The sequence below is a fragment of the Notamacropus eugenii genome, chromosome 6 (genome assembly GCF_028372415.1).
Source record: "Notamacropus eugenii isolate mMacEug1 chromosome 6, mMacEug1.pri_v2, whole genome shotgun sequence".
NCBI lineage: Eukaryota > Metazoa > Chordata > Mammalia > Diprotodontia > Macropodidae > Notamacropus > Notamacropus eugenii.
In genome coordinates this window covers 211,014,888-211,032,073 of record NC_092877.1, presented here as the reverse complement: position 1 = coordinate 211,032,073, position 17,186 = coordinate 211,014,888, and the positions used below count along the sequence as shown (strand labels likewise).

General features: G+C 37.4%; 1 protein-coding gene across 12 annotated transcripts in view; it reads left to right on the top strand.

Moving 5' to 3' along the window:
- Positions 1-17,186, top strand: part of ARHGEF7 (Rho guanine nucleotide exchange factor 7) — a 311,991-nt gene that overhangs the window by 230,128 nt on the left and 64,677 nt on the right. For all 12 annotated transcript variants that reach the window (XM_072621961.1, XM_072621952.1, XM_072621953.1 and 9 more), the window contains one exon: positions 980-1,102. In XM_072621961.1, the coding sequence (XP_072478062.1) occupies positions 980-1,102 (123 nt within the window). The remainder of the gene's footprint in view (positions 1-979; positions 1,103-17,186) is intronic.

Genomic DNA, 17,186 nt, shown 5'->3' with positions numbered 1-17,186 from the left:
CTACACAGTCACAGCAATATTGTAAGGGATAATCAGCTGTGAAAGATTTAGTAACTCTGATCAGTGTTATGATCCACCACAGCTTCAAAGGATTCATGATGTAAAATGCATATCTACCTCCAGAGAGAGAACTGAGGAACTCAGAGTTTAGGTTGAAGCATATTTTTCCCTTTATTTTTCTTTGCCCCCCCAACATAGCTAATTTGGAAATATGATTTGTAGGAATATATATATATACATACATACATGTATACACACATATGTGTATAATAGGTGTCACCTTTCTTGCCTTCCTAATTGGTAGGGGAAGAAGTTGGTGGGAGGGAAAGACTTTGGAACTGAAAATAAAAATAAAGTAACACATATCAGACTGAAAAAGAGGACATGGTGGCACAAGATGTCTGAGTGTTGTGAGACAGGGAAAATAGGAGTTGTAAGAAGAAGAGAGAAGGAGCAAGTCTGACAGTGACTTCAATTTTTTGGCAAAGAATGAAGTGACATCTTTACCTGAAAAGTTTGAGGTAGGGAGTTTATGGGTGGCTTGAGGAGAGACAAGATTTGGAACAACTGCTGTGGTGCGTGTGATAGTGAATTTCTGCGAACAACCAGATAAAAAGCTTTATAAATAAGTAACTTTAATATCACATTCTAAAGTAAGACTTTGTGATAGTTATTTTGTTTACTATTTAGAAGTCTTCTAGGTTCATAATTTTTTTTTCCCACATGGTTGAGATTGCTGGTAGTTTAACTGCTGGATAAATGAATTATAAACTGCTTATTACTTTGTTTAATCAGTAGTTCTGTGAGCATAATTATTCTGCTATATTCAAATAGTGATATCAGTCAGATTCTGTGGTGCATATTTTTTATTTATAAATTAGATCAAATGAGAGCTTCTTGCCTAAATGTTATATTTTTACTGTTAAGCACCTTTTCGTTTGATTTTGAAACAGTTTTTTTTTTTTTTTTTGATCTCTAGGTTGCCTGAAGCTCAGCAGAGAGTCGGAGGCTGCTTTCTAAATCTGATGCCTCAAATGAAAACTTTGTACCTTGCATACTGTGCCAATCACCCGTCAGCAGTAAATGTTCTCACAGAACACAGGTATGTAGTTTTCTGAGTTCAAGACTATTAAGAACCCTTGGCTCTCTGGCCATGTCCCTTCTGCCCTAAAACCAAAAAAGTAAATATTATGAATGACACATCTTTGAACTTTGCTCCTTGGGATGCCTTGATAAATGGCACCCTTGAATTTAAAGCTAGTAATAAGTTGTCTGGGAAGGTAGTTGAATTAGTTTAATTTAAGAAGGGCGTTATGGTAGAATGGGTAAAATTATCTTTATCATTTTATGTAATATTTACATTCTCCAAAATTTTTTTGGTATATTCAGTTTTAGCTAATCAAATCTTATTTTCCTGTTGACATAAATTATATATGAAATTGTCCCTTTAATTTTCTTTTTCTAGTCACTCTCAGGTCATAGCTTCTCAAACAAAAGTACTAGAAGGAATTTCTTATTATTTAAAGGAATCTTCAGAAAACTGAAATAAAAACCATTAACTGCTGAAGGGGATTATCATATCTGGATGGTTTTATTTGTGAATTTGGATTTTTTTTTTTATACCAAGTTCAAATCATTTCCATATGTATATAGTGGTTGTATATAGCACATCTCTCTAATACCATATCTATAAGGTGGTATTTTTGTCTTTGCCCATTATAGTGGAGTTTTATTGGAACTGTCTTTGATAAAAAAGCAAGATGCTTAAATTATTCTCTGTGATCTGAAATTTACACAGTTCTTTAGGTATTTTTTTCAGGATCCTATGATAAAACAAACAATGCATTTTCTAAAGACCTGTATTGTAGAACACTATACTAGGTATCTAGAAGTTATAGTTTGAATAATGCATAATCCCTGCTCTGAAAGAGATTGTAGTAAGTATGTAAATATGACACCCAAACAAAGTGCTTTGCGATGTCTGAGGGGAAAAGTTGTTGTTATACTGCAGAATGTGGGTATAGGCAGGGTACCCTATATTCCATTTAAGAATAATATATCCTTAAAAATACCTACAACTATTCCGTTTCTATGATCCTCATTCTTAAAGAACTAGAACAACTTCTGCCAACACTATCTGAAAGAGTCCTTTCCCCCACCCATCAGGACACATAACTATCAGAGAATCCTTCCCACCTATCGTATGTTTCTTTTACTAAACTTCTAAATGAACAAGTGTAAACATTCAGTTCAGAAGCAGCTGTCTCCCTGGATCCCTTAACTCACTGCCATGGACTTTTAAAGAGTTCACCTGGGGTTAGGAAGTCTTTCCACCCTTGAATGTAGTAGACTTATGTCATTGGATCATGAATGTGATCATGACTGTATCATGAATGAATGAAAAAGCACTTACTAAGCACCTACTATGTGCCCCACACTGTACTAAATGTTGAGGATACAAACAGAAGAAAATAATCCCCACTCTCAAGGAGCTCACACTCTAATTAGGGCAGATGGAAAGGCCTGAAGGCCCCAGAGGTTCAGCTACAAGGAAGCAGCCCAATGTCATTGGGAAGGGTTGAGTGGGTCGAAGGGTCAGAGTATAGGTGATTCTTTATACTCTCTGACAGGGTTGAGTAATTAAGTGTCTAACCAGGACTGGAAAAGGGAAAGAAAGATTGACTGGGGAAGATTGGTATGGGCATTGAGTTGAGGATGATGGGAGAAATGAGCCTCTAGATTTCCGTTTATGATGCTCATGTGCACTGGTATGGAATGTGAAGCAGTGTGCTAATAGTGGTCCATGCTCAGGGCCAGTTCCAGCGGAGGCCCATGGTAAGATATTGAAGGAAGGAAGAGTGGAAAATGGAACAGGGGAAAATGTATCCCCAGTCAGATTTTGGAAGGCAGTTTTCTCTTAGAAGTAAAGCTGTATGGTGCTTAGATTCGATAATATCGGAATTTGGGTTCAGATAAATTTGGGTAAATTGGCTTTTATGTGTTATCTTGGAACCCATAACCACCATGAATAATGTTATTTGTATGAGAAAATGCATTATTTTGTCTTTCTTCACCATTAGAGTTTGAGGGCATTGAGGTGCTAGTGAGACATTCAAGTGCTGGAAAATAGCAGTTATACATGTGGTGCAAGAACTGGGAGATTGGGATTGAATATATAGATTTAGGAGACATCTGCATAGAGATGACAATCAAAGTCATGGAATTTGATGAGATCAAGAGAAATCATGTAAGGAAGAGAAGAAAAGGACAATATTTGGGATACCTTTGAAATATACCACTTGTGTCAATGACAGTGTCATTATTTTTCTGTGGATACTGTTATAAATAACCTTATCATCACCAGCAGTATTAACGATAATATATTTGCGTAACACAGTTTATAAAATGCTTTCATGTATTATTTTGATGCTTCAACAGATTTGTGATTTCATTGATGTGGCTTATATCTTAGATCTTCACAGATGGTTAATAAGTTGTTTTAAGAATGCTTTACTGATACCTTTTGTCATTTCTTGTTGCACAATAATATTCCATTACGCTAATATAAATATTCCATTATATTCATATACCACAATATTTCCCAAATGGATACCCACTTGATTTCCAGTTCTTTATTTCTGCAAAGAATGCTGCTGTCAGTATTTTGGTTTCATGAATTGTGGACAAAGCATTCATCATGTAGGGGCCGATCCTATGGTGTTGTACTTTTCTGAATTAGGCTAGGTTATTTCTTGGAAGACTAATCCTTCATCTGACTTGTATTCAAAGCCTTTGGAGTTTCTTAGGAGCTACCAGAGCTTATGTTGCCTTGGGATAGCTTTGGAGAATTGAGTCACTTCTACATCACGTATCACAACAAAGTTATTCCAGAAGGATTTTAATGAAGACTTTATATATCTCAACATCAGTACAGTAAGGACCTGTGATTTCTAGGTAGAAATTCCTTTGATTGAGGCAGTTTGCAACCTGTATGTAGCTTATGGTCTTAGAGACTCTAACTACACACTCAGAGATGCTGTGACTTCTCCACGTTGTCACAGCTTATAAATGTCAGGGTTAGCCTGGGCTCTGCTGTTCTTATTGATGAGTCAGTGAGCAGAAAGCTCACTGTGTTGTGCAGACCCAGGCTTCCAGCCATCCATTCTGATGATTTGTAGTGCCATCTGTCTTGCTTCTGCAAGGGTGTATCTTGTCTCACACCTACCCCTTCACCCAGACTAATCAAATAAATGCTGCTTCTGGAAAGGTGTGTCAGATTACTGACAAGTGCCTTCGCTCCTCATTCCTGTGACTTCCCAGGCCAAAATGCCTTCCTGGGTCACCATTCCATGGATGTGTTGTGTTGTTATTCTTATTAGAATATAGGCTCCTTGAACACAAAGACTGTCTCAATTTTTTATTTGGATCCCCATGGCTTAGCACAGTGTTTGGCACTTATATGCGTCGCTGCATGCATGTTATTCATTAAGAGGTGGAATTTGAATACAAGTCTTCGTAACTTTAGGTCTGATCCTCTGTCTGCTGTGGCATGTGACCTCTTTACCCACATCTTATCTAATTGTAAATGATGGTTGGTTTCTAGATTACTGTTTGTAATATGCAGTAAAACAGAACTGTTGCTTAGCTGCATCATAGATGTGGCTTGTATGGTGATGCAATGGCATGCAACTGATTAGAGATGGGGACCTGGGCTGACAGGAAATGGTGTCTGAAAGCCAGAAAAAGCAGTACATGGGGTATACTGGTAGCCCCTCAATGGTTTCCAGACTCCCTTTTTTATGTACATTCTGGTATTTCATATGCATCCAAACCATAGTGAAATGCATCTAGCTAGAAGCTGTGCAGAGCTGAGCCATCCACAAGGATCACCTTGTCTGTTGTAGACCCATGCAAAAAATGAAGTACTTTTGTGAACTTTAGGAGCTTCTTGGGGGTGGGTGGTGGGTGGAAAGGAATGAGCAGGGTCCCTGAATTGCATCTCACAACCTCTAAACTACATAAAGTAGAATTATGCTCCCTTCTTATAACCTTACTGTCATTTTAATCAATATTTCTATGGCAAAGTGCATTCCTAGCTCTAAATTTCTAATTTGGAGATGAACTTTTCCATTAGGCACTGACTGCACATTATTGTCTGACTTTATAGGGTTACTTGGGAGCAGGAACTAGATTTTTACCCCACCTCTGATTTCAGATTTCATGAGACTTTCACCTACTTAGATTCTAGTTCATTGTTCTGAAATTTTTACTGAGTTCTGATGGATGGAGATCTGAGATGAGAATTTAGGGATTTTAGTTTTTGAGTTTCACTTCATTGTGTGACTCAACCCTTTCTGTTTCTTAGTAAGTTCTATGGCTTTTCCTTGGAAAGATACTGTGTTGAGTAATTAATTGATGCCTGTGAATTGCAGCCTTTGAGGTTTGGGTTTTTTTCCTGATGAAGGCCTGCTGTGAAACATCAGGGAATTTTTATTGTTAGTATTTATTGCATTGCTCCAAAGCAAGCGATGACCTCCTTTCTCAACCATCCTGTCTCTGTCATGTGTTGAACAGGAAGTTGCCGTTTCTTGCCAGGTTCCCCAGGTTCTGACTGAACCAGTCACACTGAGTCTCAAAGCCATTGTCTTATTCCCAGTATTTTGAGTGGTCTTTTAAGTGAATGATGATGACCTTAGTATGCTTGCCAGTAAGGTAGCTTTTCTCGTATCTGCTTGTTGAGTTACTGCTTGAATCTGATGTTATTTTGTTGAGTTTATTATTGAATTGATTTACTGAATTTGGTAATAAACTGTTCTAATTCTTTCTTACTGTAGATTGTGCATTTATGAACCGACCTATATTATCTCCAAATGGAAGAGGGAAAAACATTTACTTCCAGTGGGTGAAAATTTCTGCCATTGTGTGTTTTGATGATACTACGACATGTTCTCACACAGCTGCAAAATTAAGATTCCTGAAGCACAGATCAGACCATGACACTCCCTTTCTCAAGAAACTTTTGTGACTCCCTGTTTCCTTTATTCAGTCAGTCAACTTGCAGTTATTAAGCACATCTTCTGTGTATTAGGCACTGTAATAAGCTCTGAGATACAAAGAAAGGGACATGTTCTGTCCCTGCTCTCGGAGGGTTCACAGTCTAAGGGGGGAGACAAAATACAAGCAGTTTGAGTATATACAAAAAATATACATACAATATAAATTGGGGCTAATCTCAGAAGGAGGGCACAAGACTAGGAAAGACTTCTTGCAAAAGATGGGATTGTAGCCAGAAGAAGATGAAGAACATGAAGAAAGCTAGGAAAACTAGGAGTCAGAAATGAGGAGGGAAAAGATTCTGATCACGGGGGTTGGGGAGAGGGGCAGCAAGTGAAAATGCTTGAAATCCAGAGGTGAAATGCCTTGTTTGTGGAACATCCAAGAGGCCAGTGTCATTGAATTGCAGAATTCCTAAAGGGGAGTAAAGGTAAAAAAGAGCCAGGTTAGGAGGGACTTTGAAAGCCAAGTAGAGAATTTTATATTTGATCCTGAAGGTAAACAGGAAGCCACCAGAGTTTATTGAATTGGTGAATGAGTGGGAGGTGATATGATCAGAGATACATTTTAGGAACATTAGTTTGATAGTGGAGTGGAGAGAGAGACTTGAGACAGGAAGACCAGCTACCATGCTACTGTAATAGTCCAAGTATGAGGTAAGGCAATGAGGACCTGCACCAGCACCTGTACCAGGGTGCTGGCAGTGTCAAAGGAGAGAAGAGGATGTATACAAGAGAAACTGTGAAGGTAGAAATGATAACACTTGACCACTGTTTAGTTATGGGGGGAGGAGAGAGTTAAGAGTTGAAGATGATGCTGAAATTGCGAAACTAGGGAATTGGGAGGATGGAGGCCTTGACAATACTGGAAAATTTAGACAGAGGAGAAGGTTTTGGGGACAAGTTAGAATTCAGTTTTGGATATGTTAAAATTAAGATGCCTAGGCACAAACACACATTGCGAGACAGAAATATGAAACTGGGGGAGAGGTTAGGTCAGAATAAGTAGATCTGAGAGTTATCTCCATAGAGATAGTAATAATAATTGAGTCTAGGATTTGATGTCACTGAGCAAAGTAATATAGAGGGAGAAAAGGGCTCAGGACAGAGCCTTGATGGATACCCATAGTTTTTAGTGGGCACAGTGTGGGTGAAGAACTAGCAAGAGAAACAGAAGTAATAGCCCAGGTAGGAGGAAAAAGTAGGAGAATTTAGAGAGAAGAGAGTGTCAACAAGGAGAGGGTGATAGTGTCAGAGGCTGCAGAGAGGTCAAGAAGGATAAGGACTGAGAAAACACGTAAGAAGAAGAAGCAGTTTGTAAGAACCACTGGGGTGAGTGGGAGAGTGAATTGATTAGGGAGGTATGTGGTTTGCCTTGCCACAGTAAGGGCTTAGGTAAGATTATATAATATAAATTTGTAGCGAACCCAGTCAGCCAACTTTGGTGATTTTCTGCAGCTTCATTCAATATCATGTAAGTACGTGTGAAAGCAGCGGGTAGTGGGAGTAATGGAAGGCTAGGGTTTTGGCAGAGCAAAGATCTTTGGTAGGATAAAGGGGTAAGGGACTTAAAAGAAGAGGACAGCGTACAGTTGGATTGGTTTACTTGGAGTCCAGATTGGGAAGAACTGAGGTCAAGTTGAGATTGAAGAACAACGTCCTTTAGTCTAAAATACAAATTACTCAGACTGATGTTTAAATCATCCTAATGCCTGGCACATGGTAAGAGCTTAATAAATATTTGCTAATTGATTCTCCAATATGACTCCCACCTATCTTTCCAGATTTATTTAAAACATTCTACCCTCCAGGAAAACTTGCTTACAAGCTGTTGCTGAAACTAGATGGTGCAGTGGATAGAGCAGTAGGCCAGAAGACAGGAAGACCAAGTTCAAATCCAGCCTTAGACACTGCGTGACCTTTATCCCTATTTGCCTCAGTTTGCTGTTCTGTGAAATAGGAATAATAATAGTACCTACCTTTAAGAGTTGTGAGGATTCATTGAGATAATATTTGGAAAGCAGTTGGCACATTACTTGGGGCAGAGTAAGCACTATATAAATGTTAGTTTTTATCATTATTTTAATTATGATTACTTACTCCATTTCCTATTGTTTTGCCTTTGAAAATGTTGTCTCTCATGCCTAAGAGAAAATTCCTTCATCACTTCTTACAATTCTTAATACTTTCTCCCACCTCATCTTATTTTTTCACTTACTTGATTCTGTTCATGTATTTATTTCGCTTTCTCAGACCCCCTGCTCCCAGGAAAATGTAAGTTACTTGAGGGCTGAGATTTTTTTATTTTTTTGTCTTTGCATTTCCTGTCTCCTATCCTCTTCTCAAGAGACTAACACAGTAGCTTACTCTCTTGGTTGGTGCTTAAAAAATGTTTTGGAGTTAATTGGATTGATTTCCACAAATACCTTGGAGTTGCTTGTGGCTTTTGTCTGATAATAATTTGGTTGTATTGCAAATCCTTTGAATTTCACCAAACCGTATGAGGCAGAATAATTATAAGGCCTCTAAATTATTGATTTACATTTCATAGAGTTTCAGTCTGAGGAAGCTGGCAGCAACATACTTTATCCAAAATAAAAGATCTAATTCCTGGTTTTGAGACTTTTGTTTGTTATTGTATGAATCATAACAATCCTTCACTAACTAATTCCAGGTGCATTTGAAACAGTAATTTAACATTATTAGATTCAAATACATGGATTTAACATTATTGCTTAGAGGTTTATACTATATTCACCTTTGTCAATGACATTTTTTGTGACTGATCATTTTCATGGCATATTAGACTGAAAAAATTAAATACAGTATGGTATAAATAATGTTATATTGACATCAGTGCAGTCTAGGTTTAATTTCATAATGTAAGAAATTTGTGCAGGATAAATTTATCTATGGACCATAGGCAGTAATTTAAAGCCCATCAGTTAATAGCTTAGTAAGGATTTATTTAGCACTTAGTATTTCTAGCACTGTGCTGTAATGGGTGATTTAAAAGTATATGGCATAAGTCTTTGCCCTCAAGTTTATAGCAAGGGGTGAGATGGAATTAGAGAATAGCAATGGAAAGAGAACTGGTCAGAAGACCTGGATTGTTATCCTGCCTCTCCAACTCTCCCACAGGGAAACAAAGTGGTGATCTTATAGAGGCCAAAAGACTCTGTCTTTATATGGTTTGTTTTTTTTCATAATTCCTTGGTCATAGTACGTCTTAATATTTGTTAAGTGACCTTGGAAAAGTATCTTAACCCCAATTACCTTGCCTTCCCTCCCCCCCCAAATTGTTAAGAGGAAAGAGACTTAAAGGTCACCTACTAAGGATTACAGAGAAAGCAAGGATTTTAAGAGTGACTGTGGCTATTCATTGCATCTATGGTGGTACAATATAATTCATTAATCCAACTTTAAAAAATAGCCTTCAAATGTATGAGTTGAGAGTGTTTTGGGTCCAGACTAGGCAGATGGGACGGGGGGAAAGGGGACATCTAGAGCCTATTCCTAGGGCAAGGAGAGTACAAAGGAGATAACTCAGTGGAAGTCTGTGTTGTAGAGGCCATGGGGTCTGCCTTGATTAAGGCCAAAAGACTGTGGAGGAATAATATGGTTGTATGGGAAGATTCCTGACTTGGAAGTCAGAGGGAAAGGAATCAAACCTGAGCTCTGCTGCCTATTTGACAAACCACTTGCCCTTCTGAGTCTCAGTTTCCTGTACCACTCAGTTCATTTGTAGGAGTAACTAATTGCCAAGTTCACATCATTGTCCCCTATGTACTTTCATAGGATCATGACTCGAGAGCAGTACAGGACCTTAGAGGCTATCTAGTCTAATTTCTTCATTTTACAGACAATGATACTGAAGCACAAGAAGGTTTAATAGCTCGTTCAAGGCCACCCTGTAAATACATATCAAAAGGGAGAATTTGATCACAGATCCTCAACCTATGGAGAGAGCCAGTGCTTTTTCCACTGTGCTATGTTGCCTCCCCTAGAAGTATGAAAAAGGATCATCTAATTTTTGTTTGATTAATGAACAGTCTTTCCAAACTTGTTAACAGGGGTTATAAAAGTTCTAGAGTTTGTTGTAATTCTGAAGGAAATCCTTCCTTTTTGAAGACCATGCCATCAGAGAAATAATGACATGACTTGCACTTGACTTTGTTTTGAGTGAGGGAGGGTTGTACAGGTCACCAGCCTCACTTCTCCTCCAGGGCCATCTGAACCCAGTGACCAGATATTCCTCAGGATGACTGGAGATGACCCAGGATGCAACGCGAGACCTTGGCCTTTTTAGGCTGGCCTTTTCACATACTCACTTAGAGGGAGGTAACATCCATTGAGTGAATAGTCCTCATTAAGAAGTAGTCAGAGAATGGCTCTTCTAATGAACAAAAGAAAAAAAATAAATCAAGATGGGAGGGCAACAGAAACTGTTACAATTGATAATCACTGTAAGCCAGTCATTAAGTGGAGCAGAGACCTATAGTTGTCCAGCCTGTGGATCTCAGAGTGTGCTAGGTTTAAGGGTTTGGGAAAGAAGGAAGAAAGACAGGAAGGGAGGGGGACACAGAAGGGAGAGCATGACTCTGGGTCCCACTTATGCAGCTTGGTCTTCTCACAGGTTATCTTTGTCCTTCGATTTTGAATCACTAATCTACTATGATTATTGAATGAAGCAGAGGTGAAAATGGTAAAGGCATTCATTCCTCATTGGTTCTGTTAGTATTCATTTCAGTTATTTTATATTTTTGTCTGCTTGCTATTTGTATACTCTGATGACATTCCAAAACTTTGCCTGGAAGAATGAACCTATATAAAATGCAAAATGCAACAAATGTTTTAAGAATTTATCTAGTTTAATGTTTTTTAAAAGCAATTTTTTAAAGTAGCTACTACGTTGGCTTTCTTCCTATACCTTAAGGTAGGTGTTTTAATACATTGAAAAAAAATTTTCTTACTCCAAATGACTGTTATTATTTCCTTAGTAGCAAATGATTTTTGGATTTTTTCCAAAAATAGTTCCCAAGTTTTTGCATTGCAGCTGTCATGGAGGGGCATGCCTATGAAATGATTGTCTGAATGTTTTTAAAATATATGAAATATAATGCCTGAAAAGCACTGATGATAAGGCTTTTTAGGATCAGGGTCATAAGCAGTTCTCTGCCTGTAGAAATAAGCAATTGAGTCCTTTTAGAAGATAGAGGTATCCTTTAACACCTTGAAACTTAAGAAAACCCTTTAGTCATATGGTTGGAGGAGTGAACTAATAAGAAATAGCAAAGCAGTTTCAAGGTAGTCGAAATCTCTCCATATGAAACAGAAGGAAGGAAGTTTGTTCTTCATGTGACACAGAAGTGGATTGCCTATTTATATACAGAAGCACAAGTAAAAGGAAAATTCTAGATTATTTCGTCTCTCCTTTCAGAAGTATTGAACTTTTCAGTAAATTTAAGAAAACATGTTGGATCACGAAATAGGAGAAACCACACAGGCTCCCTCTTTCCTCAGAACTTTAAAAGGCTATTGTTAACCTACCCTACCTACTTCTGCCACTATGGTATTTTTTTTGTAATGGTCAGTCCACATTTTACTTTTAATTAAGTTACATTATGGTAAGGTGAAACATACAGAAGAGGGTCTTGATTTTATGAAGTTGGCAATCTTACTCTTCTAAAACATTTCCTGATCTTTTTAGTAGTAGTATTATTTTCAGTGCAGTTAGAACTAAGTAGCAGTGGTCCCTTATTCAAAAAGTTATTAAAATAGAGAAAGAATCAATACTTTAGAAAATTAAGGTAAAAACTACATGTTGACCTTTTTGCAAAATTCCTTATTGAAATCTGAGGGTGAACTCAAGCCTTTTAGGGCAACGATGTTGTCTAGTAACTGCTGATTGAATTGATTTGCCTTAGTGTTTCTGCAGCATCCCGCTACGATTCATATTACAGAGTCGAAGTGAATACTGGAGACTTGAAATAAAAGATACGTATTTTGCTTTTTTTTTTTTTTTTTTTAAAGTAACTTGCTGTCTCTGAAACTTTGAGTTGCCTTCCTAGGAATAGCAAAAAGAATTCTGAACCAGGAATCAGGCGTTCCTTGTTCTGCTACTTAGTAGCTGGATGATGCTCGTTAAGTCACTAACTCTGAAAGTCTGTGACCTCATTTTAAAAAATTAACAAGCCATCTTACAAGGTTGTTGGGAGAATCAAACGAAAGCGTGCTCTGTGATGTCACTTTGTTTCAGTTTCGCTGTCTGTAACGTGAGGATAGCGATAGCAGCTGTTTCACAGGATTGCTGTAAAGATCAAATAAGGTAATGTACATAAAGTGACTGGTGAACCAAAAAGTACTCTATAAATATTAGCTGTTGTTATTAGCGTTATGGAAATTATTTCATTAGGGTAGAAGTCTAAGTGATGAAAAATGCATGTCCATTTCTTCATCATCAGGAGAAGGAAGTTGATTTTTCTGTATATGCTTTGCTTGCCTCTTTCAATATGATCTAGAGCTGGAAGGGACCTCAAAGAGAGGTCAGTCCAGTGTACCCCCCTCATTTTACTGATGAGGAAACTGAGACCAGGAAGTTATTTGCTCAGTGTCATGCACCTGTAGCAGAGCTGGATTCAAATTCAGGGCCTGTGAATTCAGTTAGCGCTCTTTTTTGTTCTCTGAATGGATATACATGTTGAGGTAGGGAAGTAAACCAAAAAAAACTTTTTGAGACACGATTTTGAGTTAGGTAAAATAAACTCAGTGGTGATAAAAATGAATTCACTGAGTAGAGAGAAACAAAGGAAGAAACAAAAGGTTAATAATCACACAGATGTTACAACTTACTTATTAGCAATTTAATTTCTTTAGTTCAACTATTTTAATAATTTATACCTATTTGAAAGATCTGCTCATGTTCCATGTCATTTTTATCTTTTCTGAGAAGCTATGTTCCTTTCCACACCTAGTTTTTAGTAAACTAGTTAGTTTAAAGCTAATCATTCTTTTTTGATATATTAATTGTGGGGTACCATGGTCTCTGAGGTAAAATAAAACCCCACCATTTTAGTATGTCTTCTACCCTTCTCACCTTCATTGTTCTTTTCATCAGGTAGAGTTTTTTTTTTTTTAAATTCACCTGCGTACTGGCACAGAATAAACTGAAAAATCATCCAAAGTACAATTTCTGTATTCTTGAAATTTGTGTTGTAAAATTGTAAATCAGTTTGTTTTTAGTAAATTCAGTATGTGATTCAATTTGAATAGAATCCAGTAGTTTAATATTGTTCAACAAGTGTTCTGGGTGGGAGTGTTCTGTTATTAGAAAAACAAAGATTTTCTTTTTCCATGTACCCCCCCACCCCCGGCCCCAACTGGCGTCAGAGAACTTGTATTCAGATCCTACCTCTGAACCTTATTACCTGTGTGAGATATTGGGCAAGCTAATTAATCTCTCTAGAAGTGGTTTCCTTATATGTAAAATGAGGGGGGTAGCAATAGATGGTTTTTGAGTCCCTTTCAGCATTAGAACTCTGATCTTTATGGATTTTTCATTAATTATATCAATTAGTCTCATATCAGCTAGTCATGTGAATTACCAAATATTTATTAAATGTCTACTATGTACTATGCACTCTTTACTATTGGACTGGGTGGAAGAATCCAACCATTTTTTTTTTCAATTTCTTCCTATATCTAGGTATTACCAAATTTGAGATTCTAAAAATAGAGACCCGCCAAACTGTTTTAAAATTTTAAAACATTAAAATACCTTGAAAAGCAAATGTGTCCTAAAATACTTCTCTTATTTATAATTTGGCAAATTATAAAATAATATAAAGTATCTACAATCATAGGATACTAGCACTTTATTTATTTTTGAATTATTTTTTGAGGGGGAAGGCAAGGCAGTTGGGGTTAAGTGATTTCCCCAAGGTCACACAGCTAGTAAGTGTGTCAGGTATCTGAGGTCATATCTGAACTCAGGTCCTCCTGTTTGCAGGGCCAGTATGCTGTGCCATGGAGCTACCCCTGGAACTTACTTTATATGGTAATTTATGGCTGCAAAGTACTTTCACGCATGTTACCTCTTTCTAACTTCATAATAACTATGTGATGGAGGCAGGATATTATTTTTATTATTAGATGGGAAGATAGGATCAGAAAGGTTGTGACTTGCCCAAGGCTACACAGCAAATCCCAGAACAGAGATTTGGGTGTTTTATAGCCTGATAAGAAATACCAATTTTAGGAAATTTCCATGTAAGAACTTCATAGTGTTTCTAGTGATAAAAAAAAAAATAATCAAAGGCACTTGTTAAGTACCTGCCATGAGCCAGACATTGTGGTAAGCACAGAGGATAAAGATAAAAGTAAACCTCTCTGTCATCGTGGAAGCTGGTCTGTGGGAGGATGAATGTGTGTATATTTTATATGTGAACTGCCATAGCACCAATACGATTTTCATAGCGACTGTGGCAGCCATGACTATGTGGGTACAAGTCTGAATCACAAAATACAACGTGGAAGACAGAACCAAAACATGTATTCAGACACCAGAGCCACATCCACTATAGTAACAAAGAAATATCTGTACATAATAACAGTGTCTCTTAGGCTTCCCGCAAAGCAGCTCCCTTAAACTGATCACAAATTCCTGCTAATTGCTGCCTTTCCCAGCTCTGAGTACTCTCTGACCAACTTCCTCTCAGCTCAGCTCTAGTTCAGCCTCTCCCTGCTCCACCGCTTCCTGTTCCATGTGACTTAAGCAGGTCACATTGGCGTATTAATGGATGGGAAAGATCTTCCCATTAAGAAGCAAAACTACATTAACAATAAGCAAAAATGCATTATCAATACAGCTGCCTGCCTTTTTTGTGTGCAACACAAGCACCAGTGTTCCTGGCTTTTATTGGACTTGAACACAGGCTTTGAGACTGGTTGTGGCTGTATTCTGCCCTGCTGGCTCCTAATCTGCGTTGGTGGAGGGAGATTTTGCTCACTAGGTTTTTCTACACAAGTAGAATCTCAAATCTAGAGCAGTAAAATAGTAACAACGACAAATGTGATTCTTTTGTTGCTGTTTGACAACACATTTCTTCACAATAACAGTGTAATGAGAAACTGAGACAGAGCTCAGGAGATTTGTCTGTAGTCTTAGAGCAGGTAGAGATGCAGCTTGGCAGAGTGGATAGAACAAAAAACTTGGAGTCAGAGAAAGACCTGAGTGCAAATCCTGTTTCAGACTCTCAGTAACTTTGTCAGATACTTGACATATGTAAAGCATGACACAAATGTTAATTATTAGTGCTGAAGTATGTGTATACACACCCATACAATATATACATATATGTGGAATGTGTATAGTACACAGAATTATGCATATGAATGTTAGATACATATATACCTACACACACACATATATAATATACAGATATATATATAGTTAGTGGAGTGAGGAGAGGTATTTTTGGTGGGGAAAGTTAACTTAGTTTTCAGAGAAGGGAGAAATTTGTCCTGAAATTGAAATCTTCTGGAACCAATAACATTTTGGGAAACTCTTAGGGCTTTAAAGGGAATGTTTTTCAAGTGTATGCTGTGTTTATCCCCTGTACCATTACCTTAATAGCTATTTTGATAAATCTGCAGAACTTAAACATAGCATTTACTCAAAATAACTGGAGCATAGAATACAGATAATTTTCTGAGTCAGGAAACTCTTTGTCCCTCCTCCACTTGGTATGTCCCAGAGCCTTACAGTGTGCAGGCTGATGTCATTCTCTGAGAAACAGTCCTAAAGTAAGGAGCCATCGAAGCTCAATCCTAAAGAATTCAGAGCCCTAAAAAGGCAGAAAAATCACTAAGGGAGCCAAGAACTTCCCCCAGATTTGTCAAGATGCGTTGCCTGTGTGCCCTCCTCAGACCTGTAAGCAGTGGGAGCTCACAGTCTGTCTACTACAAACCAAGCCCAGCTTCAGGAGTGTAAGTCTTATATTTATTTGGCTTTTGGAAGTAGTTGGGAATTTGCTGCTTTTAAAAATGTACTTGATTACTAACCTTTAGACTGACTGATCTCATATTTTGAACATTAAAAACCCTTTTACTTAACATTTATTAAAATAGTGAGACTACTGTGAAAGGTATTATCGCTCTCTAGTGGCGATCAACAATGTAATTCTGAAATGTTGGACTGGGGACTTTGCTTTTGATAGCATAGAAGGCAGAGGTTGGCTTAGAGGAAATCTCAAGAAAGTAAGACTAACTTGAATTCTCAAGGTCATTTTGGCATGGATATTTTAAAGATTTTTTCAGCACAGAGTATCCTAACATATTCTTAGTATTTTAAATCTGTAAATAGCTTAAACTAAAATATATTTGCCCCAAATCCATTTCTCTTGATTAAATCAGCAGTGATATGTGTTCATGCCAGACTATTTTGAAATAATTTATACAATCAAATGATTTAAATCCCTCCCCCAGCATTTTGTTACTTTTTGCTCATCTAACTGATCTATTTTGTGTGTTCCCTTTGTTTCTTTTCTGTAGCTCACAGTGTCATTTCAGTAAATGCAGAGGAGATACACTGTACAGTACTTTCTAGTGCCAGTAGAAATTAAGTGAACTGAAAAGAGCCATTGTCTTTTCAAAAGAACTATGAGCCATGTGCATTGTGTGGTTTTCTTTTAATTCAGCATAGAAGTAAATAAATAAAACTAGCACAGTGATCTGCAAAGGATTTAAAACTCTCATTGGCCTGCTCAACAGCCATGGCTTCTAGCATTGTATATAAAGGTCTTATTCCTCCTCATCTAGACATTTGATACTAAAAATCTAGTTTTGTTTTTAAACAGGACTTTCCCTTAGTTTCAGTGCAGTCTCTACCAGATATGGAATTAACTGAGGACAGTTCATTTACATCCTAGACATAAAATTGCTGGTGTATACTATGGCTTTGAAAGCTTCCTAAATAAATCCTCCACAGTTAAATTAGGCAGAAAACATTCTATGCGCTGCATTTAGGCAGACTTTATTAATATATTCTTGATGTCCTACCATATAGTTCTTTTTAAATTTGACTTACAGAAGTTTTCAGAAACCTAGAATAAAACTGTTGGCATTCTCTAATGC